Raw genomic sequence first — 18,989 nt, 5'->3', positions numbered from 1 at the left:
GCAATGGACTGTAAGTTTGCTTAACTTTTTGGAGTTATCGAGTCTCTCAACAGAAAGCTCAGCTGGTACAATCACAAGTGACGTATCTCGGATTTGAAATCTCGGGAGGACAAAGAGAACTCGGAGCTGAACGAAAAGAAGCTATTTGCCGCACACCAGAACCCAGGATGGTAAAAGAACTCAGAACCTTTCTTGGAATGACAGGTTGGTGCAGATTATGGATGTATAATTATGGACTTTTAGTGAAACCACTGTATAAACTACTGAAAGAAAATCCGTTAAAACTAACTACTGAAAGAAAATCTGTTAAAACTAGTTTGGACAGGGGAAACAAAGAGAGCATTTCAACAGTTAAAAATGGAACTTATGAGAGCCCCAGCTTTAGGCCTCCCGGACATTTCAAAACCCTTTTGGTTATTTTCTTATGAGAGACAGGGAGTGCTTGCTCAACGATTAGGACCCTGCAAGAGAGCGGTTGCATACTTCTCCAAACAACTAGGTGAAGTGAGTAAAGGATGGCCTGGATTCCTGCGAGCAGTAGCAGCGGTCGTCCTCAATATTCAGGAAGCCCGCAAGTTTACTCTGGGTCAGAAAATAACGATACTGGTGTCTCATACAGTTTCGGCAGTGTTAGAACAAAAAGGGAGTCACTGGCTTTCTCCTTCCAGATTTTTGAAGTACCAAGCTGTTTTGGTAGAACAGGATGATGTTAATATACAGACTACTAATATTGTAAACCCAGCATCTTTCCTCAGTGGAGATACTTCAGAAGGTGTGATACATGACTGTTCAGAAACAATGGAAGCAGTCGATTTTAGTTGACCAGACCTGAAAGAAGAACCACTAGAGGACGCTGAGGATTCATGGTTCACAGACTGGAGCAGCTTTGTGAAGCAAGAACGTCAACTGTTGGAAGAAAAGTGGAAGGGACTGTTCCAAGTGTTGCTGACGACCTTTTCTGCAATCAAGATCAAGGAGCAGACACCCTGGATACACTACACTCGTGAAGAAAGCTCCACCTGGAGAATAGGCTTCTGAGAAGGCAGGACCATTAAAGCTGAAACTCTCTCGAATGTAGCAAATTGCACCTGGAACTTTGACGTATCATACACTGATACGAACTTTTGAGTAAGGAATGAAAACACTAAGAGACTTGATATTCCTTTGCTGCTTTTGGATAGAACTATTCCATGAGGGATCAGGGGAGGGATCCATGGAAATGAAACTTAGATATAGACTTGTTACAAAGAACAGTCCAGATCGCTAATAAGTCAGATTGTTGGGCCTGCACTCTTTTTCCGGAGCATCCAAAGAAGGGAGTTCTCTTAATTGGAATCCCTATACCAGCTACTATATCCTGGACCACTTTTTGGATGAACACCTCTTTTAACATCAGTAGGGAAATGAAAGAACAGGAATGGATAATTGAGACCCCAGCTCCAAGACAAAAATATTGTACATGTGTACAACAGTGTAACCCCCCGAAAAGAATGGACAAAATCAGGTGACTTTGTTGGAAATTATTCTGATTGCAGTAAGACTATAAATATCGGAGGTTTAAGCCCTTTTGAATCTTTTGAATGGCCAGTACCTGAAGGAAGAGGTTGGTATTGGGTTTGTGGAAACATGGCCCGTAAGGTCTTGCTACCAAATTGGTCAGGGATATGTGCTTTGGGAGCAGTAATACCAAACATTACTGTGGTTGAGAAATTAGAATCTAAAATGTGGCTAAGAACGTATCCTCGAAGAAGTAAGAGAACTAGAAATAACCCATTAAGAGCTAAACCCTCAGGGTTTCGTTTCTTTGCACGATGGTTTGTCCCATGGTTAGGAGTTAGTGAATTAGAGAAAGCTATAGTTGAGAAAGTTGGGAACGAAACCTATGACACTGTAAAGGCCTTGCAGGAAGAAGTGTCTGAATTGGCAGAAATAACCCTTCTGAATAGAATGGCTTTGGACATGATGTTAACCTCTCAAGGAGGAGCATGCACGATGTTAAACACAAGCTATTGCGTATACGTAGATCAAAGTGGTAGAATTTTTACTGATTTAGAAGAAATTTGGAAACAGACAAAATTGCTCCATGAAATACAGAAAGATGACACTTCACATGGATTTGAAGAAACATTCAAATGGTTAACCTCCGGGATTCCCGACCTTAGTCAATGGGTGAGAAAGTTACTAGGTATTCTTACGATTGCTATATTGGGTTTTGTTTGTATGTATGTAGTAATACCGTGTTTTTGGAAATGTTGTTCTATAACTGGAAACCAAAGCTGTGAGAGGGTGAGACTAATATACGAAGAACTACAGTGAAGTTCTCCTTCTGTAGTCTCACAGGAGTTCGATTTATTGAGGGATATAGCTTTAACTATACACCCTCAAAAGAAAAGGAGGGCTTGGTACCAACTAGGAAGGAACAGTGAAGAGCCCTACGGTTCTGTGGTTGAAATGGTGCAGATGGTGAGGAACGCTTTCTGAATAGGCAGGCCGGACATCCAGCAGCTAAAAAGGCCTTGAAACTTTTGTGTTCTGCGGAAAATAGATAAGGAGGCTAACCTCGTATCTCGAGTAGAATAGATAAGGGGCTAGTGCTAGCTTGTAATGAGAATGGCGCTCATTAAGCCAAGAATTAAAACTGAGCATGCTAAGGACTGAGTTCAACGGAAGGACACCGTGAGAAAGACTGTCGATGACCACCCGAGGACCCTGAAAGACCACCAAAGAACAGAAGGGCGCGTGCGTCAAAGACTTTTGCCTATGTTAATGACTTCCGGGAAATAACATGAATATTTAGATTATTTCTCGGAAATGTAATGAATATGTATACTCCAGTTGTATATAACTTCTATTGTTATGTGATTTGGCACGCACACTAGGTGGAGCGATCCCCTGTGCGTCCCACGCCGCAATAAAGAATACCTGCTTTCTAAAACTCCAAATTGAGTCTTGGAGAGTTAGTCAGGAACTTCCTTGTTTCACTTCTCCCCTTAAACCTTTCCCCCCGCCTCCCCTTAAACTTTTATTCTTTCCTACTCTCCAACTCCTCTTGCCCTCTTCCACTAAAACCTTCCTTACCCCAAAACCTCCCCCCCCTCCAAAACCTTCCTTCCCCCCCTCCCCAAATAAGATAACCTAAAATTTTGATGCAGCATAGGGGACAGCAGGGAGGTTTCCCCTCGAAGTTTTCCAAGAGTTGTTTGTTGTTCCTGAGACAAGGATCCGCCGCCCACGGATGCTGAGGCTGAGCATCCTGGTGCTCGCACTGGGAGAGGCACATGGCCGCGGCCGTGGGCTGCTCCATCCACTGGGACTGTGGTGAATTCTTAGTAGGTCAATTTTAGGCAAGTAGCTTGTTGCATTTGCCCACGGCTAGCTAAACGACTGCTGTGGCCAGCTGGGCACGTTTGCTGTGGGTACAACTGGGCCACCCTGGAGCAGTCCCTGGTTAGCGGCAAAGAAAGAGCAGGGCACTGGGAACGTAACAGTGCTATCGCCAGTAGGCCAGCCGAGCTGGAAAGGTAAAGGACATGCTGCATGAGCACAGTCACCTACGTGCGGTCCGGATGCCGCTGAGAGACATAAGGAACTTGTGCTCGTAAATGGTTGCAAGAAACATGATGTCAACTGTTAAATAAAAACTGATTTAAAAGTCCTATTTTTCAATGCAGGTAATGCCACCACTCCAAATGAGCAGATATAACACCAAGTCAAGGGAAGACTAGGTGAGCACATCTTCCATTTGTAAGCACACGCTAATACCAAGAAATTTGGAATCTGAATATCCCTTTATTTACAAATTTTGACGTACATGTCAAAACACAACACAGTCACAAAGCTCTAAATACGATGAGATTCATACTGTATTCTGCCATGATACATCGATGGGAAAGGCCCCATTTTGTGGAAAGACAAGTTCCAAAATTAACTACGCCATACAGGCGTGTGAGCTGTCACAGCAGCCTCGAGCTGCCGGAAAACAAGAGTTGTGAGCAACGGAGGGACACCCTAGAACTGACTACAATCAACTTGAGGGCAGTTAAGCAAAAACGGTTTCATAACAGCCCCAAGATAAAAGTGATGCCATCTTTTTCTTCCTACAAGCCACTGTTGAGTTTTACACTTATATGTCCCATTCCCCCCGAGGGACCTAAAGGACTGATGACTTAGTTGAGTTACTGAGTGCTCACAGAAGCCTTTTCACATGCCACCTGCATCACAGCTCCGTATTTTACACTAATATTCTTCCTTCACCAGACATTCACCCAGTGCAGCCAGACAACAGGCCCGGTTAAACACCCGAAAGACAACCGCCCAAAGACAGGGACGAAAGCACGGAGGGAAAAGGAATCTAACACAAGGTCACACATGCTGCTGAGCATTAGCAAGGGTTTCAAAGGAACGGCTGGGAACATTTACACCTTTAAACATTGTATTTCTTGCACAAACGTTCTCCACTGACGTTTTTGTCAAGGCAAAGGTGCTTTCCAATACAGATCCAAAACAGGGCAAATTCAGCAGCTATCTACTCTCTTCACTATTCCTTTAAAAAGAAAACCCTCGAGAGGGCAGCGGTTATCCAAAACAGGGCAAATTCAGCAGCTATCTACTCTCTTCACTATTCCTTTAAAAAGAAAACCCTTGTGAGGGCAGCGGTCCAACAAAAGAAACCCTTCAAAATCCTCCAAACTAGCTTTTGCCCTTGTCACGCACGCTATTTTTTTTTCTGAGCAACCTCAGACAAGACCTGGCCCTGGGCCAGAAAGTGGACATCTCGGGAGCGGTTTTGCATGCAAGAAATCCAGCAGCAGCGGCAGCGCGAGCTCTGTCCTCCGACTGGACCTGAGCCACTTCCCACGGCAGTCCGCTGCGCTAACAAGAGAGTAAGGGATCCTCCTCTCTCCTGCAGAGACCTTGCAGCTTTAGCACCTGGAAACTCAGGTGGATCGTTCGCACTGTTTCAGCCACCTGCATCAAGAGGAGAAAAGCAAAATGATGTTATGGGCCGGCTAACAAAACCACAGAGGTACTGCCTGATGATACGCTTCCTTTATTTTGATGTATTACACGTCCTTACCTTGCTAAAGCTGTGCACTGACACCTCTCTGCTTCACAGATGAGACAACTTTAGTAAGGTTTCTTTTTCCCCCATTTCTATTACCCGGATGGCTTCCCATCCCAATGGTTTTTCTTGTTTCTTCCTAGTAGCATTAAGCCATCACTTCATGTAAATTTAAGCGCCAAATACACTCATATAGATTAAGAGCACGTGCAGCACTTGTGCAGAGATTTCAGAGTCAGCAGTTGCTCCCTCTCCTCAAAAAGGAAACACCAGAGCCCAGAAGAAAAAACAGAGGCACAGTTTGCACCTGCATGTTAACAGTATAGCCATGACACGCTCGTGGCTATCTGTAACAAACTCCAAGCAAGAGAGGAGGGAGGCTTGCGGTGCCTGGTGGTCCCTGTGGCCACAGGGAGAATCCCCAGAGGGACAGGTATGCAATCACGTCCAGGCTGGCAGCACCAAGGTACCCAGAGCACTGAGTAAAGCCCATCTAGGCAGGACACAAGGCTCTAATAGAGCTGGTGAGATTTTGGAGCACAGCCTCTGAAAACCCTTCCAGAGCACCTTGTCTCCTTCCCTCTTTATTCTCCCCAAGTTCGGCTCCTTCCAGAAGGTGCAGTCCTTCTGCCCAGCCTCAGTGAGCAAAGAGGGGTGATCATGTGAGTAAAAACCCTCAGCTAAGCACTGCAGTTCTCGCTTTCAAGAGGATGAGACAAACTCCAACACATACAGCAGACTCCCTGGAAGATGCTGAGCAACAAGAAGTAACGATATGCCAATAGAAAAAAGCAAAACAACAAACAAAACCACACAAATTTTTCTGTGAGGGTTTTTTTTTTTTTGGACACAAAATGACTTGCAGAACTGCACGTCCTTCAATGGTCAAGATCAGAAACTGTTAAAACCACATTTAAATGCCTCAGCTTAAAACAATCTAGAATGCTAAGATGCAATGCTAAGTGTAAGTGCAAACAGTGTGGCAGAGTTCAAACTTAGTACTTCCATCTTAAGACTACAAGTCAACCACACAGCTGGGACTTTTCCTAAGCCGCTTTCTCACCCAGACTCCTATCTCGTGCTTGGAGAGCACTGAGGTATAACAGCTACATGAAATAAATTCAGATTGCATGACATTGTTAGTAAAAATTTTCCCTATGTAAAGCTTGACAAGCCCTCCCGAATGCTTTTCTCCCTTCTTGCAAGTCCATTTTCTGTGATGCACTTGACCGTGCTGTACATACACCCATTTTTTCCACGTGAAGGCAGCCACTTTACCCTTTTCGTTATTCTATCAGCTTCCTCAATCCCCAACTTCATGAGCTGCTTAATTTCCAACACCAATACCCAGCACCTCAGTTCAGGAAAACAACATACCTGCCACAGTCAACTTAAGTATCTGTAAAGAAAGCTGCGTGCTGCCCTCCATAAGAAGTCTGTCCTAGCTAGGAGTCGTAATCGAGAATGCGAAGTGTAAAAGGACTTTCCCATTGCACCTCCCAACTAGGTAAGCGTTCATGAAGCTGTCTGTTTGAAAGATACCAGAAAACTACACAGCACAAATTAAAGCCACCAGAAGGCTACACTGCAGAAATTAAAGCCTACCTTTTACAGGCCGGTGTGATCTCCTTCTCCATAAGGCTAGTGCTCGACTCTGGGGAAACTGGCTTCTGACGCATCGGGCATCAAGGTCCCCGACAGCTGTAAATTGGGAAGGAAAAGAAAGAAAAGAAGAAAGGGTCAACTTCCAAGTGTAGTATAAATAGAGAGAACAATCAGAAACTACCCTCTAGGGACATGTGCAATGCGAACGTGCAACTTAAAACAATTCTGTTCTTTGACCAAATCAGACTTCAAAAATGCCTCCCTCCCGCCCCAATACAGTCTGCCGAATCTCAAGTGGAAGCAAGGTAGCCAAAGTGACTGCCTATGGAATTACTTAACTCCCAAACAACATCTCCATGTTACTGAGGAACTAATCTGCAAGAGTTGCAAGTTTTCCCCTTCTCTCCCTATGCCTGGCTCCTACGCTTTCTCCCTCCCTACTGCACTCGGCCCCTCAACATCTAACACAGCCAGAACAGTTCTCCTCTAAACATGTGTCCCTCCTGGTCTCTCTTCAACTCTGGTAAATCAGCCTTACTTCCACCTTGATCCAGCCAGCTGAAATAGCAACAATTCACGTTGTCAGTCTTAGCAGTAAGAATCTAGTATTTAGCTAACCTCAGAGAGGCAAATAAAGCCCCATGTTTCATCTGTGACCCTTCTCTTTTCCCTCAGCATAAGGCCTCAGGTCCTTTTATTTAGACAGTTAAGAAACCAAGGCAAGTTCTGCTTCTGTTAAGAGTCACATGGGAAATTTGTGGGTCACGCTGTTCAGAAAGTCCCAAACCAAACAAATACAGAGCAGCACAAACTATTTTATTGCTTTGTTACCTGCTGCGAGGCCAGACTTGAGTTATGGAGGTCAATAGCAGCAAGGGAGGGGACACGGGACTCTGAAACTGTTTTATTTTCCTTTTTCAGAAATCTGGGATGCCACGCTGCAAAACACAACCAATGCATACCATATTAAGGAAGCAAGAGCTGACTGCTCTAATGCACGCTGCTTCCTGCCACTTATTTAGGATCCAGGTTTTATTTCGAGGACATCAAAGCTCATACCTTCCACTCCTCTCAGTTCAGGGAGATGATTTAGTTCTGGCAAACGCACATCTGTCTTGGAGAATTCCCATTTTTTCCTATTTGCCTGAAGGATGTTTTTTTCATTAGTAACCTGTAATCAAGGGCATAAGTACCAGCTCATGAAAATACAGAAAAAACAAAGCTATTTTCAAGCTTAAAAATGCATCAACACAGCAATGTTCCACTGTAGTTGGAACTTGTGCAAGAGTAAAAGAAAAGACTCTAATGTGTGTGAAGGAAACCATTCTGCTCAAGTGTCATTTATACATTATAAACAACGGAACAACCACAGTAAAAAAACCCCAATCATCTAAGATAGACTGCTTTCAGAGAGACAAAATACAACACTTGGAGAATGGCTCGGATTAGTTACCTGTAAGAAGGCAAACGTTCCTGCTGGCATGGAAAGAATATTGCCTAGGTAGTGAATGCAGTGAAAAGCTTTCCATTTCACTTGTTTTCATTATCAATTTTTAATGCATTTATGACACGACTAAGTAAGGCCCTGACCACATTAAATCCAAATCCTAAATTCTGCTTCAGTAGCGCAGCACATATGGTCTACTTATCCTGGCCAGGCAGGAGGCCATATATTCCACATCTCACAGATATCCTGAGTTGGACTGCTCCTCTCATTTAAAATTGCCCTCTGACACAAAATATGTTTCATATAATATAACTACTAGCAAAGGATAACAGATGACACACCTGTAGGAAAAAAGGGATACAGAAAATAATATTTGTAGTTGGGAGTTATGATGAAGGCTGCAACAGATGGGATGCTTGACAATAAAACACATACTCGACTTCAGAATTTATTTTTGCTTTGCCAAGGGGGAAAGACAGACAACTTACCGACGTCAAGCTCACACTGTAATGGCCCGCTGGAGAATGCTTCCGTTGCTTTAGAAATGGGTTCAAGTATTTTTTACTCTTTTCATCAACTCTGTAATCAAAAACGCCACAAACTTTGTATTAACTGGGGTAACACGGTGAATATAAAACCAGCAAATATAAGACACCCAGAAACACCGTCATTAAATGCTTAGAAAGAAGGCTCACGGGGAGCATATCCTTCGTGAGCGCAGTTAACAGAGAAGTCTGGTCCAAAGGACAAGCCATGAGTCAAAAAAAGGCCAGTGTCACAGCCGCTGGCAAACTGCTGCTGCCCAATAGCGCTTTGCCAAACGCAGAAACGCAGACACCCCGCGCCTGTGTGGACACGCACAGCTGCTCGAGGTGAAGTCGGGCTTCCTTATCCACGTACAAGCCTCCACCAAAGCGCTGTTCCTAGCCGTGTCCTGTCCCAAACCCACATCTCGCGTTCCCACATCACCACCCTCCACCTCTCTCAGGACATTACAGTTCCTCAGCAACAGGGACGATGGATACAAGCTCTTCTAGCTCTGCTCCCGTACCTGTAGTTAAGGCTCCCAGGCACAGGCCCCATCCCAACCGTAGTGGGAGAAAGGTTCTGGTTGATAGGAGGGATAACTATGCCTGCATTCTTGGCATAGTCCAAGCTGCTGCTGGAATCTTTTAGGCTGGTTTGAGGGCTTATTTTAAATGGGTTGATCGCACTGTCGTAGAGGGAGCTCAGGTTGGAGGATCGGTCTGCTTTCTCTGCGTCAGCTTTAGAGCGCTTCGCCTTTAATAGCTTTGCATCTCTGCTCTTCGGGTCAATGCTGAAATCCTGTTTGGGAAGATAAGCATCGTCTTTCTCTTACAGTCATGTTTAAAAAGTCAAGCAGCGCATGTGGGGAAAGAAGTCAAAAGCCTCAATCTGCATGATTCTGCAAGGATCTGATGGAGATGGAATTGTTTTTAGTAGAAAACCTCTGTTTTCCATCAAGTGGGAGGTGACTCGTCAGGGTTCCAGCACCCTCTATAAGTAAATCACTTTAGAATGGGATCGGAAATGATGGAGGAAGAACAGCCGTATCCTGTGTCACCTCCAAAGAAATTACATAAGAACTGAGCCCAATGTCACCTCAAAGTGACTCTGAAGCCTCGTCTCCTTAGTATCTGACTGAAAGGGAAATACGTAATTTTGGAGACAGGGCTTAAGCACAGGTAAACAACGGCAGACAAGCATGTTTTCGTGATTCAACACGAGTTATGCTTCCTAATCGATTCTCCCTCCAGCTCCATATTTGCCAGTAACTGCATCACGATGTAGTTTACCTGCAAGGGACTGGCCAAATAGCCACTTGCAGACTGCCGAGCCAAGCACTAGAGTAACCTTGTGGCAGCCAAACAGCTAGAATCAAAGGCACAGAACTTCTACACAACAGCCTGCAGGCTGTGTTGCACTGAGCATCAGAGCTGTGGGGGCACAGGCCTAACGTACTGCCTTGAATCGAGCGATAAGGTCTTCAGCGCTGTCTAGACTCTCAGTGGCCTCCGAAGTTGAGCTTCTCTGGCACATGACGCTTACCTAGTCTTTTTTAAAAAAACGTAATGGACAATTGTGCTTATATTTTTGCTATGAACTTAAACTGCTGCACATACTTAATACAGTGATTTTAAAACATAAAAAAACCCCAAACAAACTAGGTTTGGAAAACAAAGATGGACCAACCTGGACACCAAGCATTTTTCTTTCTTCTAAAACATCCTCTTTGTCTCTTTTGCTGATTTTTGATTTTTTCTGTAATTGATGGTCTCTGGCATCTTTCTGAATCTTTAATTTAAGCTCCTGAGCAAATCTACATTCCATACAAGAAGGAAGAGGGGAAAAAAAAAAAGAAAAAAAAAAAGGGGCTTCTGTTAATCTCAGTATCATCACCAGCTGGTGTTCAGCACAGGCTCCTATAGCCTTTTAAGTAATCAAACAAACCACGCCTTTTTAACTAACGAGAAGCCAGCCAAATATGACGTATCCATTAAAATAAATAAAATTTTACAAGCACACGCTGTTCACATTACAGCAATAAAGGTGTTTGCATCCCAGTCTGGTGTAGATGCAGACAGTGAATACAGTGTAAGACTATACTACCCAATACGGTGTGACACTGGGTGCGCACGCCGATGAATTAATGTCTCGAGAAGGTAATGAGGCAAACATGCCGCTGCAACGTGTTCCCTTTCAACTGTTCTATTTGCAGGAAGGCTAAAACCAAACAAAACGCAAGACATTCAGCAGCTGTCAGCTCTGCAAACCCAGCGTGCAATCTTCAAGCACAACTGCTTAACTTCCTTCTAAAGTTAGCCTGCTCTGAGCAAGAAATGAACTGTTTACCTTTCAGCAAATCCATCCTTGTTAAAGAAATCGCACTGCAAGAGCTCAGCACAGGATGGTCTTTTGTCTGGATCAATCTGCAAACACTTCTGTCAAATCAACGTAAACATTAGAAGGCAAAATATTAGAAATGAAACAAAGGCTCTAGCATTTCTGAGCGAAGACAAAAAGAAAAGCTGCAGAACTCCCCTTTCTAAGGCCTGTTATACTGAGATGTGCCCAAGAGACACCACTACCTGAAAAGTTTAATGTTTGCTGGCTGCTTCCATTCCAATCACTAATGGTCACAAAGACTCCGCTCTCCATAAACCTCCCTTGTTTTCAGTTACATCTGTTTGGCTAAGGCTTTAGAACCTGTTTTGATCATTAGGCATTTCGAATACAGCCACGTTGGTTTTAAGTTGTTTTAGTTACCCAACATATCGGTGCTCCAGACTACTGTGTGAAAGCACAAAAACACTCCCTGGAAGGATTCTTCAGAATCTATTACAAAGCTGTAGGCTTCCCAACTCCCACATAGTAGACACACAGCTCCAAGAACAAGGGACACGTTTGGATGCCATCCCATCCAAGCCTACTTGCTTGCAGTGCTTCTATCAGCAGGTAGGGGGAGGGTTGGCAGAAAACATTATATCCACACAGCTCTACTAGTAAGTAAGAAGGAAGGGGCTACGTATTATCTATCTACAAAGGTAGCAGATGAGGAGCAAATCTTGCTGAGAGACCTTTCAAAAGATCAACTGATGCAGTGAGGTGTACGGGGGACACTTTCAATACACAAGCCCTTCTTCACCTTTCAAACCTCTTTGGAAAACGTAACCAGTGGAGCACTATATGCTACAAATCCTCCCTGGAGGATATGCAGTGACCATTTTGGCTCTGGAGATGACTGGCTTAGTCTCCCCTGTCACCCGGGACGGTAGCTGTCGTATCCTTGCAGTCCTCACTAAGCTACCAACCCAAGCAGTTGCTCATTGCACAGGTAGTTGAGAAGAAGCCAGTTTAACAGCCCCAGCCCTTTCTGTAGGCTGTATTCAGCTCCCCAAGGTGAAGGACAAGTCAATAGATAAACGTTCATCGTAGATGATCAGTTAGTTACCTTGGCTAAATCTAGCACTGCAGCAGAGAGCTTGGGATATCGTTTGTCCAGAGATTCGGCCTCCTTCACTTCAGGCAACCTCATGCCAGCAAAGAGGGGATTTTTATAGAATAACTCTTGGTGTCTTGGAATTAAATTACCTGGAATCACACGAACAAAGCAACCACATGGAAGAAATACAGAACAGTCCGGTGAAACAACTGAGAGGCTGAAATACTGGGTCAGCCCTACTGTAAGGGCTACAGTCTGGATCGTTCTCTGGGTCGTTCCACCTGCGCACCATGAATTAATGCAGTACTCCCCTTCTCCCCACACTCTACTCCCCCCGTCGAAATTTATTTGACCCCTTCATTACTAAGCAGGCACCAGGAGCCCAACAGACTGTTCTTACCCAAGCACTTGGTGATATGGTAGAGCTGGTCAATGTCTGAATCTCCAGGGAAGAGGGGCTCTCCTGTAAGCATTTCTGTTATCAGAGAGCCAATAGCCCACACGTCCACAGCCCTGGAAAAAAAAAAACAAAAAACCAACACCCCAGCTCAGCATGGCTTCACTCGTCTCTTTGATCTAAAGGCTGAACCAGGCCAGTGCACAGCATGTCTTAGGCAGGTTACAAGCCCCGAGGGCAGCTTTGTCCCCCTAAACAGCAAGACAGCTGTTTTCCAAGCTTACAAGTGCTCTGATGAATAGCAAGCATTCAGCTCTTGAAGCAGGCAAATGCTAGCAGAAGCCTGACAGATGTAAAATCAGCTTCCAAAACCCAATGCTTTAAAAATACTAATAGAACGTAACACATTAGTAGAATCTTGCACTTGAGAGAGCACAAAGGTAAGCTGCTCCTCCTTCTGCAGGCAACCACTCCTCAGGCACATCTACTGAAAATTAAGTTTAAGTAATACAGGGACAAACATAAACCTGCACAACTGCACTAACAGACCTGTGAATAACACAGTTTAAGTTCAGACCTGGTTTTGCAGCACTGGGGATCCCAGTAAGAAACATCTCATTCATCCCACCTCCTCCCTCCTGAAATGTCCGTCTAGAATTGTTTGGAGGGACTTTTCTGTCTTCCCTCCATGACTCTAACTGCACAGGAGGGAAGTCTAACCATAGCCTCCTCCAATACCAGCCTTGGCAACTGAAAAGCTCCTATAGACAACAGACCAGAAATACTGAGGGCTCTCCTCGCCTTTTGAGCCAGGAAAGTCTAGCACTGGCAGTAGTTAGCTGCAGAGTGGGAGACAGAAGAGGAAGGCTTAAACCTTTACAAGTGAATAATCATTCTGATGGTTATTCTGAACAGCATCCACAGCATCCCTTTAACCTGCTTGCCAAGCAATAGCCCCCTGCCTCCCCAAAAAACAGAGCACCCCCCTCCATACTCCCCACAAGCCCACAACCCTTCTGGAGCCTCGCATGCCAGTCTTACTTGCCATACTTGATATCTCCCACCAGCAGCTCTGGAGCTCTGTACCATCGGGTTGCCACGTAGTCTGTGTAAGCTTCCCCAGAAGCTGCTAAGGTACGGGCAAATCCAAAGTCACATAGTTTTACAACTCCCGACTGAGAGACTAGTATGTTCTCTGGCTTAATATCCCGATGTATTATCTGCACAAAGAAAAGCAAGTCAAGACAAATAAATTCCCCATTTCTACACAGTAAATTGACTGGCTCACCAAAAATAGCAGCCTTCTCACATCCAGGTAGAAAATTACATTTTTGCAAGCATGGGAAACATACGGAGTCTGTAAAATATAGCTATATGCACACGGTCAATGAACAAACGCTGACCCAAGTGCACAGGTAAACACAGAACCTTAATTTTTGCACACATAAATGTTTATTTTATGTATCTCTCTGCATATGTTCTGCAGGTGTATTTACTATAGGTATTTTAACAGGCATAATTTATTATGCTTGAAAAGCTGGCCTTGACCACAAGTTTAAAAGCTCTGAGTATTTCAAGGGCCATGGGCATGTCCTGCAGTTAAATGTGAAACGTATTTTAGGAATTCCTAAGAGAGATAGCTTCCCAAACATAAAGATAAATAAATAAACACTTGTGTGTTTATATAAACACTTGTGTGTTTATATATATAGTTACACAACTAGGATTAAACTGGCAAACCTGTTAGAAATCAGTTGAGAACACAAACCTAAAAATACTGAAGAGAAAAAGAAAGCTTACATATTTACATAGACACTATCAGAATCAAACTTTTGAAAGAGAGACTATCTCCCTCTGCAAGATAAGCCAACCTAGAATCGGGTGCCACCAACTATTGAATACCCATGAACTTCTGGACCCTTCCTTTGAAACACTCTCACAAATCAATCAGAGACAGACTACTGGATTAGCTGACATCAAGCTCTGACATTTTATATGAAATTCAGTCTGGCCCTTCTGCCCTGCCTCTTTCTTTTCAGTCAAAGCTTTGTTTCTCTAAGTTTTAATATATATCAAAAATACACGCTTCTGTATCTATTCATTCAAGGTTAACTGCAGAGCTGACTTATTGTGCATACTTACATTATGACTGTGACAAAACGCTATTCCCCTCATAATCTGAAATAAGTATTTCCGAACCCTGCTGTAGTCTAGTCCGTTTGGAAATGCCTCAAGGTCATCAAGCACCGTGTGATCCACAAATTCAAACACCAGATACCACCGTTTCTTCTTTTTACACACTTCCAGCAAGTTCACGAGATTCTCATGCCTGAGTTGCTGTGATAAAACAGGAAATATTTTGTGAGAGTTTGACAGCACATAATGGCTGAACTACAACCACACACTTTTCACTGCAACCCAGCCGGTGCACTACCCTGGAATGCTCTTCTTGTCACGGCACTCACATTCATTTATTCTTAAAATCAGCTCATTGATATTTTAGAATAGGTTTTATTTTGCCAATTTTTTTTTTTTTTTTTTAACATTATCTGGAGGATTTCCACCACCTCATATATGCAGACACCTTTTTTGAAACCTAAAAATAAATAAAACACTGACTAAGGACATTTCTTCTTAATGGGGATGCTCAAAATACACTGTTTTGTTGTTGGAATGTCTCACGCATTCTGCTTCTCACAATACTCTCCTCACATGCAAGGTGACATTAGCTCGTGCCCTGATCTTGACAAGCTTTAGAGCAAGTTTATGTTCCACATGAGAGAAATCTTGAGAAAGTCAAAAAGAAGGAGCTCGAGAGGAGCATGTGGTTAACACGTGAGAGACAGAAGACACCTAACAGCATCTCCCACAAAGACTTGCCACAGTAAAGGAAAATCCAGAGGTCCCCGAGCTAGCAGGAAAGACAAAGCAGGACGGTTTGTACTGGAAAGTTCAGCATGCTGCCAAGTACGTCTCCCACCACTGTGAGAAGAAGAACAGGGCATTTAACCATGACTGCTGAGCTGCAGAGACTCCTTGCTAGTTCCCTGGTTTTGCTCACAAACAGCTGAAGCAGCAATAAACACAGCTTGTTCTCATAACATCGGGCTGTACCTCAAACTCCTTTAGGAGATACTCTCATCAAGGTGACCAAGTAACACCGTGCTACCCTGCCTGCTCCCTCAGGGCAGGGCACGAGGAGCCACGCTAGCTACCCCTTCCAGACAGGATTCAAAGGATTGCTGAAGACGGCTCTCAATGTTTCAGGAAAACTTTTTGCCTCTCCCAACAACCCAAAGCTGATTCATCTCTTTTCTCCCACGTTTCCAGGAAATTTTACTCTTCTCTGTCATTCCTTTTTAAAAAGCTCTTACATCTCCATTTAAAAGAAGAACAAAAGCAGCTGCAATACCCCTCTATTCTACCTAGCTGCCAGTTCATCACCAACTACTCAGTGTCTGTATCTTAATTTTTTCTAATAAGGAAGATAGAAGACTTTTCTTTTAAGCTCCTACCATACCCAAAGCATTTCTGTTGGCACTGCCAGCTCATACGCATTTACAGTAACTAACATGTGCCAGAAGACAAGCACATTGAACGGCTAAAAGGGAAGTTCAGCATTCGTACCTGTAATAGTGATAACAATTAAACAGCTTCTATTAAACTGTGTCTAGTGGATTCAGAGTGAAAATTGACCAGCCAAGGATTTGAAGAGACTTTTTTTTTCTTGCAATATTCAGCAGAGGGGAAAGCTGAAGATAGTTTAGAGAAAAAAACTGCAATTTAAATGAAAAGAAGAAAAAAGCAGCTGTATTTTCTAGTTATTTTGTCATGACATTCTGACCAGACAAGAACACACCTCCAATTTGTTACACATTTGTAACACTGGTTTATCACACACCACTTTAACAAAACAGACCACGCTACAATGCGCAGTTATTTATTAGCTTGGAGCCTAGCAGGGAAATACCATCGGAGCCTGCCTGAAGGCAGCACATAGCCCAGGGATCGCCACCAAGGAAGATGCAAAAGGTCTGCAGAGCACAGGGACTTGTAGGGGAAATGCTCTGCCAGTCCAGAGGGAGTGCCAGCCAACCTGCACCTGGGTCTGTCAAAGACCCAGATTTCTTAGAAGGTCTGAAAAGTGAGGATTTTAAAAAAGATGATCAATTAGAGAAAAACTATTTTCTGAAGAATAATTTCTTCCCAGCAAAGGAGACCTGAAGATGTTTTGCTGTTTTCAGCCATGATTAAATTTCTGCCCAAACTCCAGAACAGGAAAAAACTAAAAAAAATAAATTAGGTTCACAGGGAGCATGCAAGTGAAGAAACTACAAAAAGATTAAATCTCTAGGTATTTATTTTCACTGTGAGAGGCCACACTTACTGAGTTACTTACGGAAATATTCCCCTTGCTAAGTTCCCATTTACCCAGGAAAACAAGTTAATTCCCAACACACCTGGGAGGCGGTACGTGCTTTGACTCGGTAACTAAGCGAGCCTGGCCAACGGATCAGGTACGATCCGGACTCACACAGCTCTGCTTAAAAGTAGTTTGAGGGGACAATGCTTGGAGCTGCTGGCTGCATCTCAAGCTCCAGCACGTGCATTTCCATTAACTATAAGGGTCTGTAGCTCTTGCAGTGATGGCAGAGTTGACTTTTTTTCCTTCACAGCACAGGGACTATAGTCTGGCAGACTTGCGAAGAGACACTCGTGGCAGCCAAGGGGACAGGAGACAGGCTTGCACGTACTCCCACCTCCAGAACACCCCGCATCAGAGGAAAAGCCTAGAGGCACTCCAACTGTAATAAGACTTTCCGTCATTTTTTCACCAGACCCATCACCCGTGTCCCAACGCTTAAAACTACGACGTGTGCCCACGCACAGGGACAAGCACTCTTCTGTGCATACCTCCTGCGGGACAAGGGAAGGAGGAAAATGCTGCACCTACTACTAAAGGTTACGGTGGCAAACACAGGGGCTGAAGGCGGTCAGAAGAGCAAGCAGAACAACAGATGTATGTCCTGGCACAGAATGCCACCCTGCATCCTTGGCATCCTAGACACGAAGGAACGCAGCAGAAAACACTGGCAGTGAAAGAGTTTAGGAACTTGCAAAAGCTTCTTAGGAGGAACAAAGCCAAGAGAGGAAGCTGAAAGACCATATGACAAAACACTGAAGAGCACACACACAAACCCTGTTTATCTAAAGCTCCTGGGTATTTTCCCAGACAGATTATCTACAGCCCATGAAGAGAAGTACCTTTAATAAACCAACCCACACAATGAGGCTACACCACATAATACTGCTGATAAGAAGCCAACAGGCTGAAGTACGACTGGACATTTAGGCGAGTATAAAGCATCCACAACTGATACCAGGCAAATCATGCACTCAAACAGCAAAGGACATTACGCTGGCTGGCTTCAGCCCAGGGGCTAGCCATTGATTGATAAGGTTCAGGGAATTTGATACCTGTCCTCCTCCAGCCTCTCGCTAGCAGTACAAGCCTGCCAGGAAAATCACATTAATAAAATAAAATAAATTAAAACTTTCCTAGAAGCATTTTTCCTATCAGGGAACACAGGTATCCAGTCCGGTTAGGCCCACTGTCACACATTCAAGTCACCATTCACCTGCAGGTTTTAGAAGTTCAGCATTTCTTTCGTTTTCAGCAAATTCACAGCAGCAAGGTATGCAAATTGGGTACGCAACACAGGGGGACACACTCACCACCAGGAGGCAATGGAGACCTTGTGACTCCTTTCCTCGGAAGGGCACATAAACAGACTTCTAATCAAGTCAGGTTTAGTCAGGCAAATCCAGCACAGCACTCAGCCAAAGGGAAAAGCAGGTCTGCAAGGCTACAACTCAAAAGCTAAACGAACCTGGCCATGGCTTGGCTGCTCGTGGAAATACAAACAGGGCCCAAACAAGTCTCTTTTGTTTTGGACTTCGTTAAGTTATACTTTGCAAATCGTGGTCAGAAGCAACCGCGTTTCCCTTTCAAAACTGACCCAATGGCTTAAATTTACAGCTATCTTATAACCTCACTGGCTAAACACCCCTTCTTAAAGGACTATTAAGGAGTCTCAAGAGGCAGCTTCCTCCCAAAAACCCATCAACCCCCGACAGGTAGATCTCACCCCCACCCATCAGTTCTAAACAATTAGCACCTTTACTGCAAGAAAAACGCACACCACAGACATAAGGTTACTATTCCGCTTGAAGGAGACATTTGCCTTCACGAAGGTACTTAAAACACCTCAGTAGGATTCAAAACACGCCGCGAAGAGGCACCCGGAGCACGGCAGAGGCTGGACCCGCAGACCGCCGCTCGCCCTCCCCAGGGAACACCCATGCTGAGCTGCATCGCCCTCCTTGCCTGCAGCAGGGCAGGTTGCTGGAATAGTAACAACAGGAGCTTCAAACAAAAAGGTCACGCTCTGTATGAGCCACCTCGGTGCAGCGGCTCACGACAGACATTGGACTGCGACATAAACATCTCCCA

At 44.2% G+C, this 18,989-nt stretch overlaps 1 protein-coding gene across 1 annotated transcript; it reads right to left on the bottom strand.

Moving 5' to 3' along the window:
• Nucleotides 1–6,703: 6,703 nt before the first annotated feature.
• On the bottom strand, nucleotides 6,704–14,812 carry CDKL2 (cyclin-dependent kinase-like 2 (CDC2-related kinase); the record flags this gene model as incomplete). Its single annotated transcript, XM_009573390.1, has 11 exons — nucleotides 6,704–6,763; nucleotides 7,499–7,605; nucleotides 7,727–7,838; nucleotides 8,603–8,693; nucleotides 9,166–9,440; nucleotides 10,329–10,455; nucleotides 10,989–11,077; nucleotides 12,088–12,227; nucleotides 12,479–12,591; nucleotides 13,517–13,695; nucleotides 14,618–14,812. Coding segments are annotated over 11 exons (1,488 nt in total), but the record flags the coding sequence as incomplete, so codon positions are not given.
• Between the last annotated feature and the right edge of the window lie 4,177 nt (nucleotides 14,813–18,989).

This window comes from Fulmarus glacialis, unplaced genomic scaffold, assembly GCF_000690835.1.
Source record: "Fulmarus glacialis isolate BGI_N327 unplaced genomic scaffold, ASM69083v1 scaffold12372, whole genome shotgun sequence".
Taxonomy (NCBI): Eukaryota; Metazoa; Chordata; class Aves; order Procellariiformes; family Procellariidae; genus Fulmarus; species Fulmarus glacialis.
Note: the sequence above shows the minus strand (reverse complement) of the source record. Positions and strands in the feature narration are given on the sequence as shown.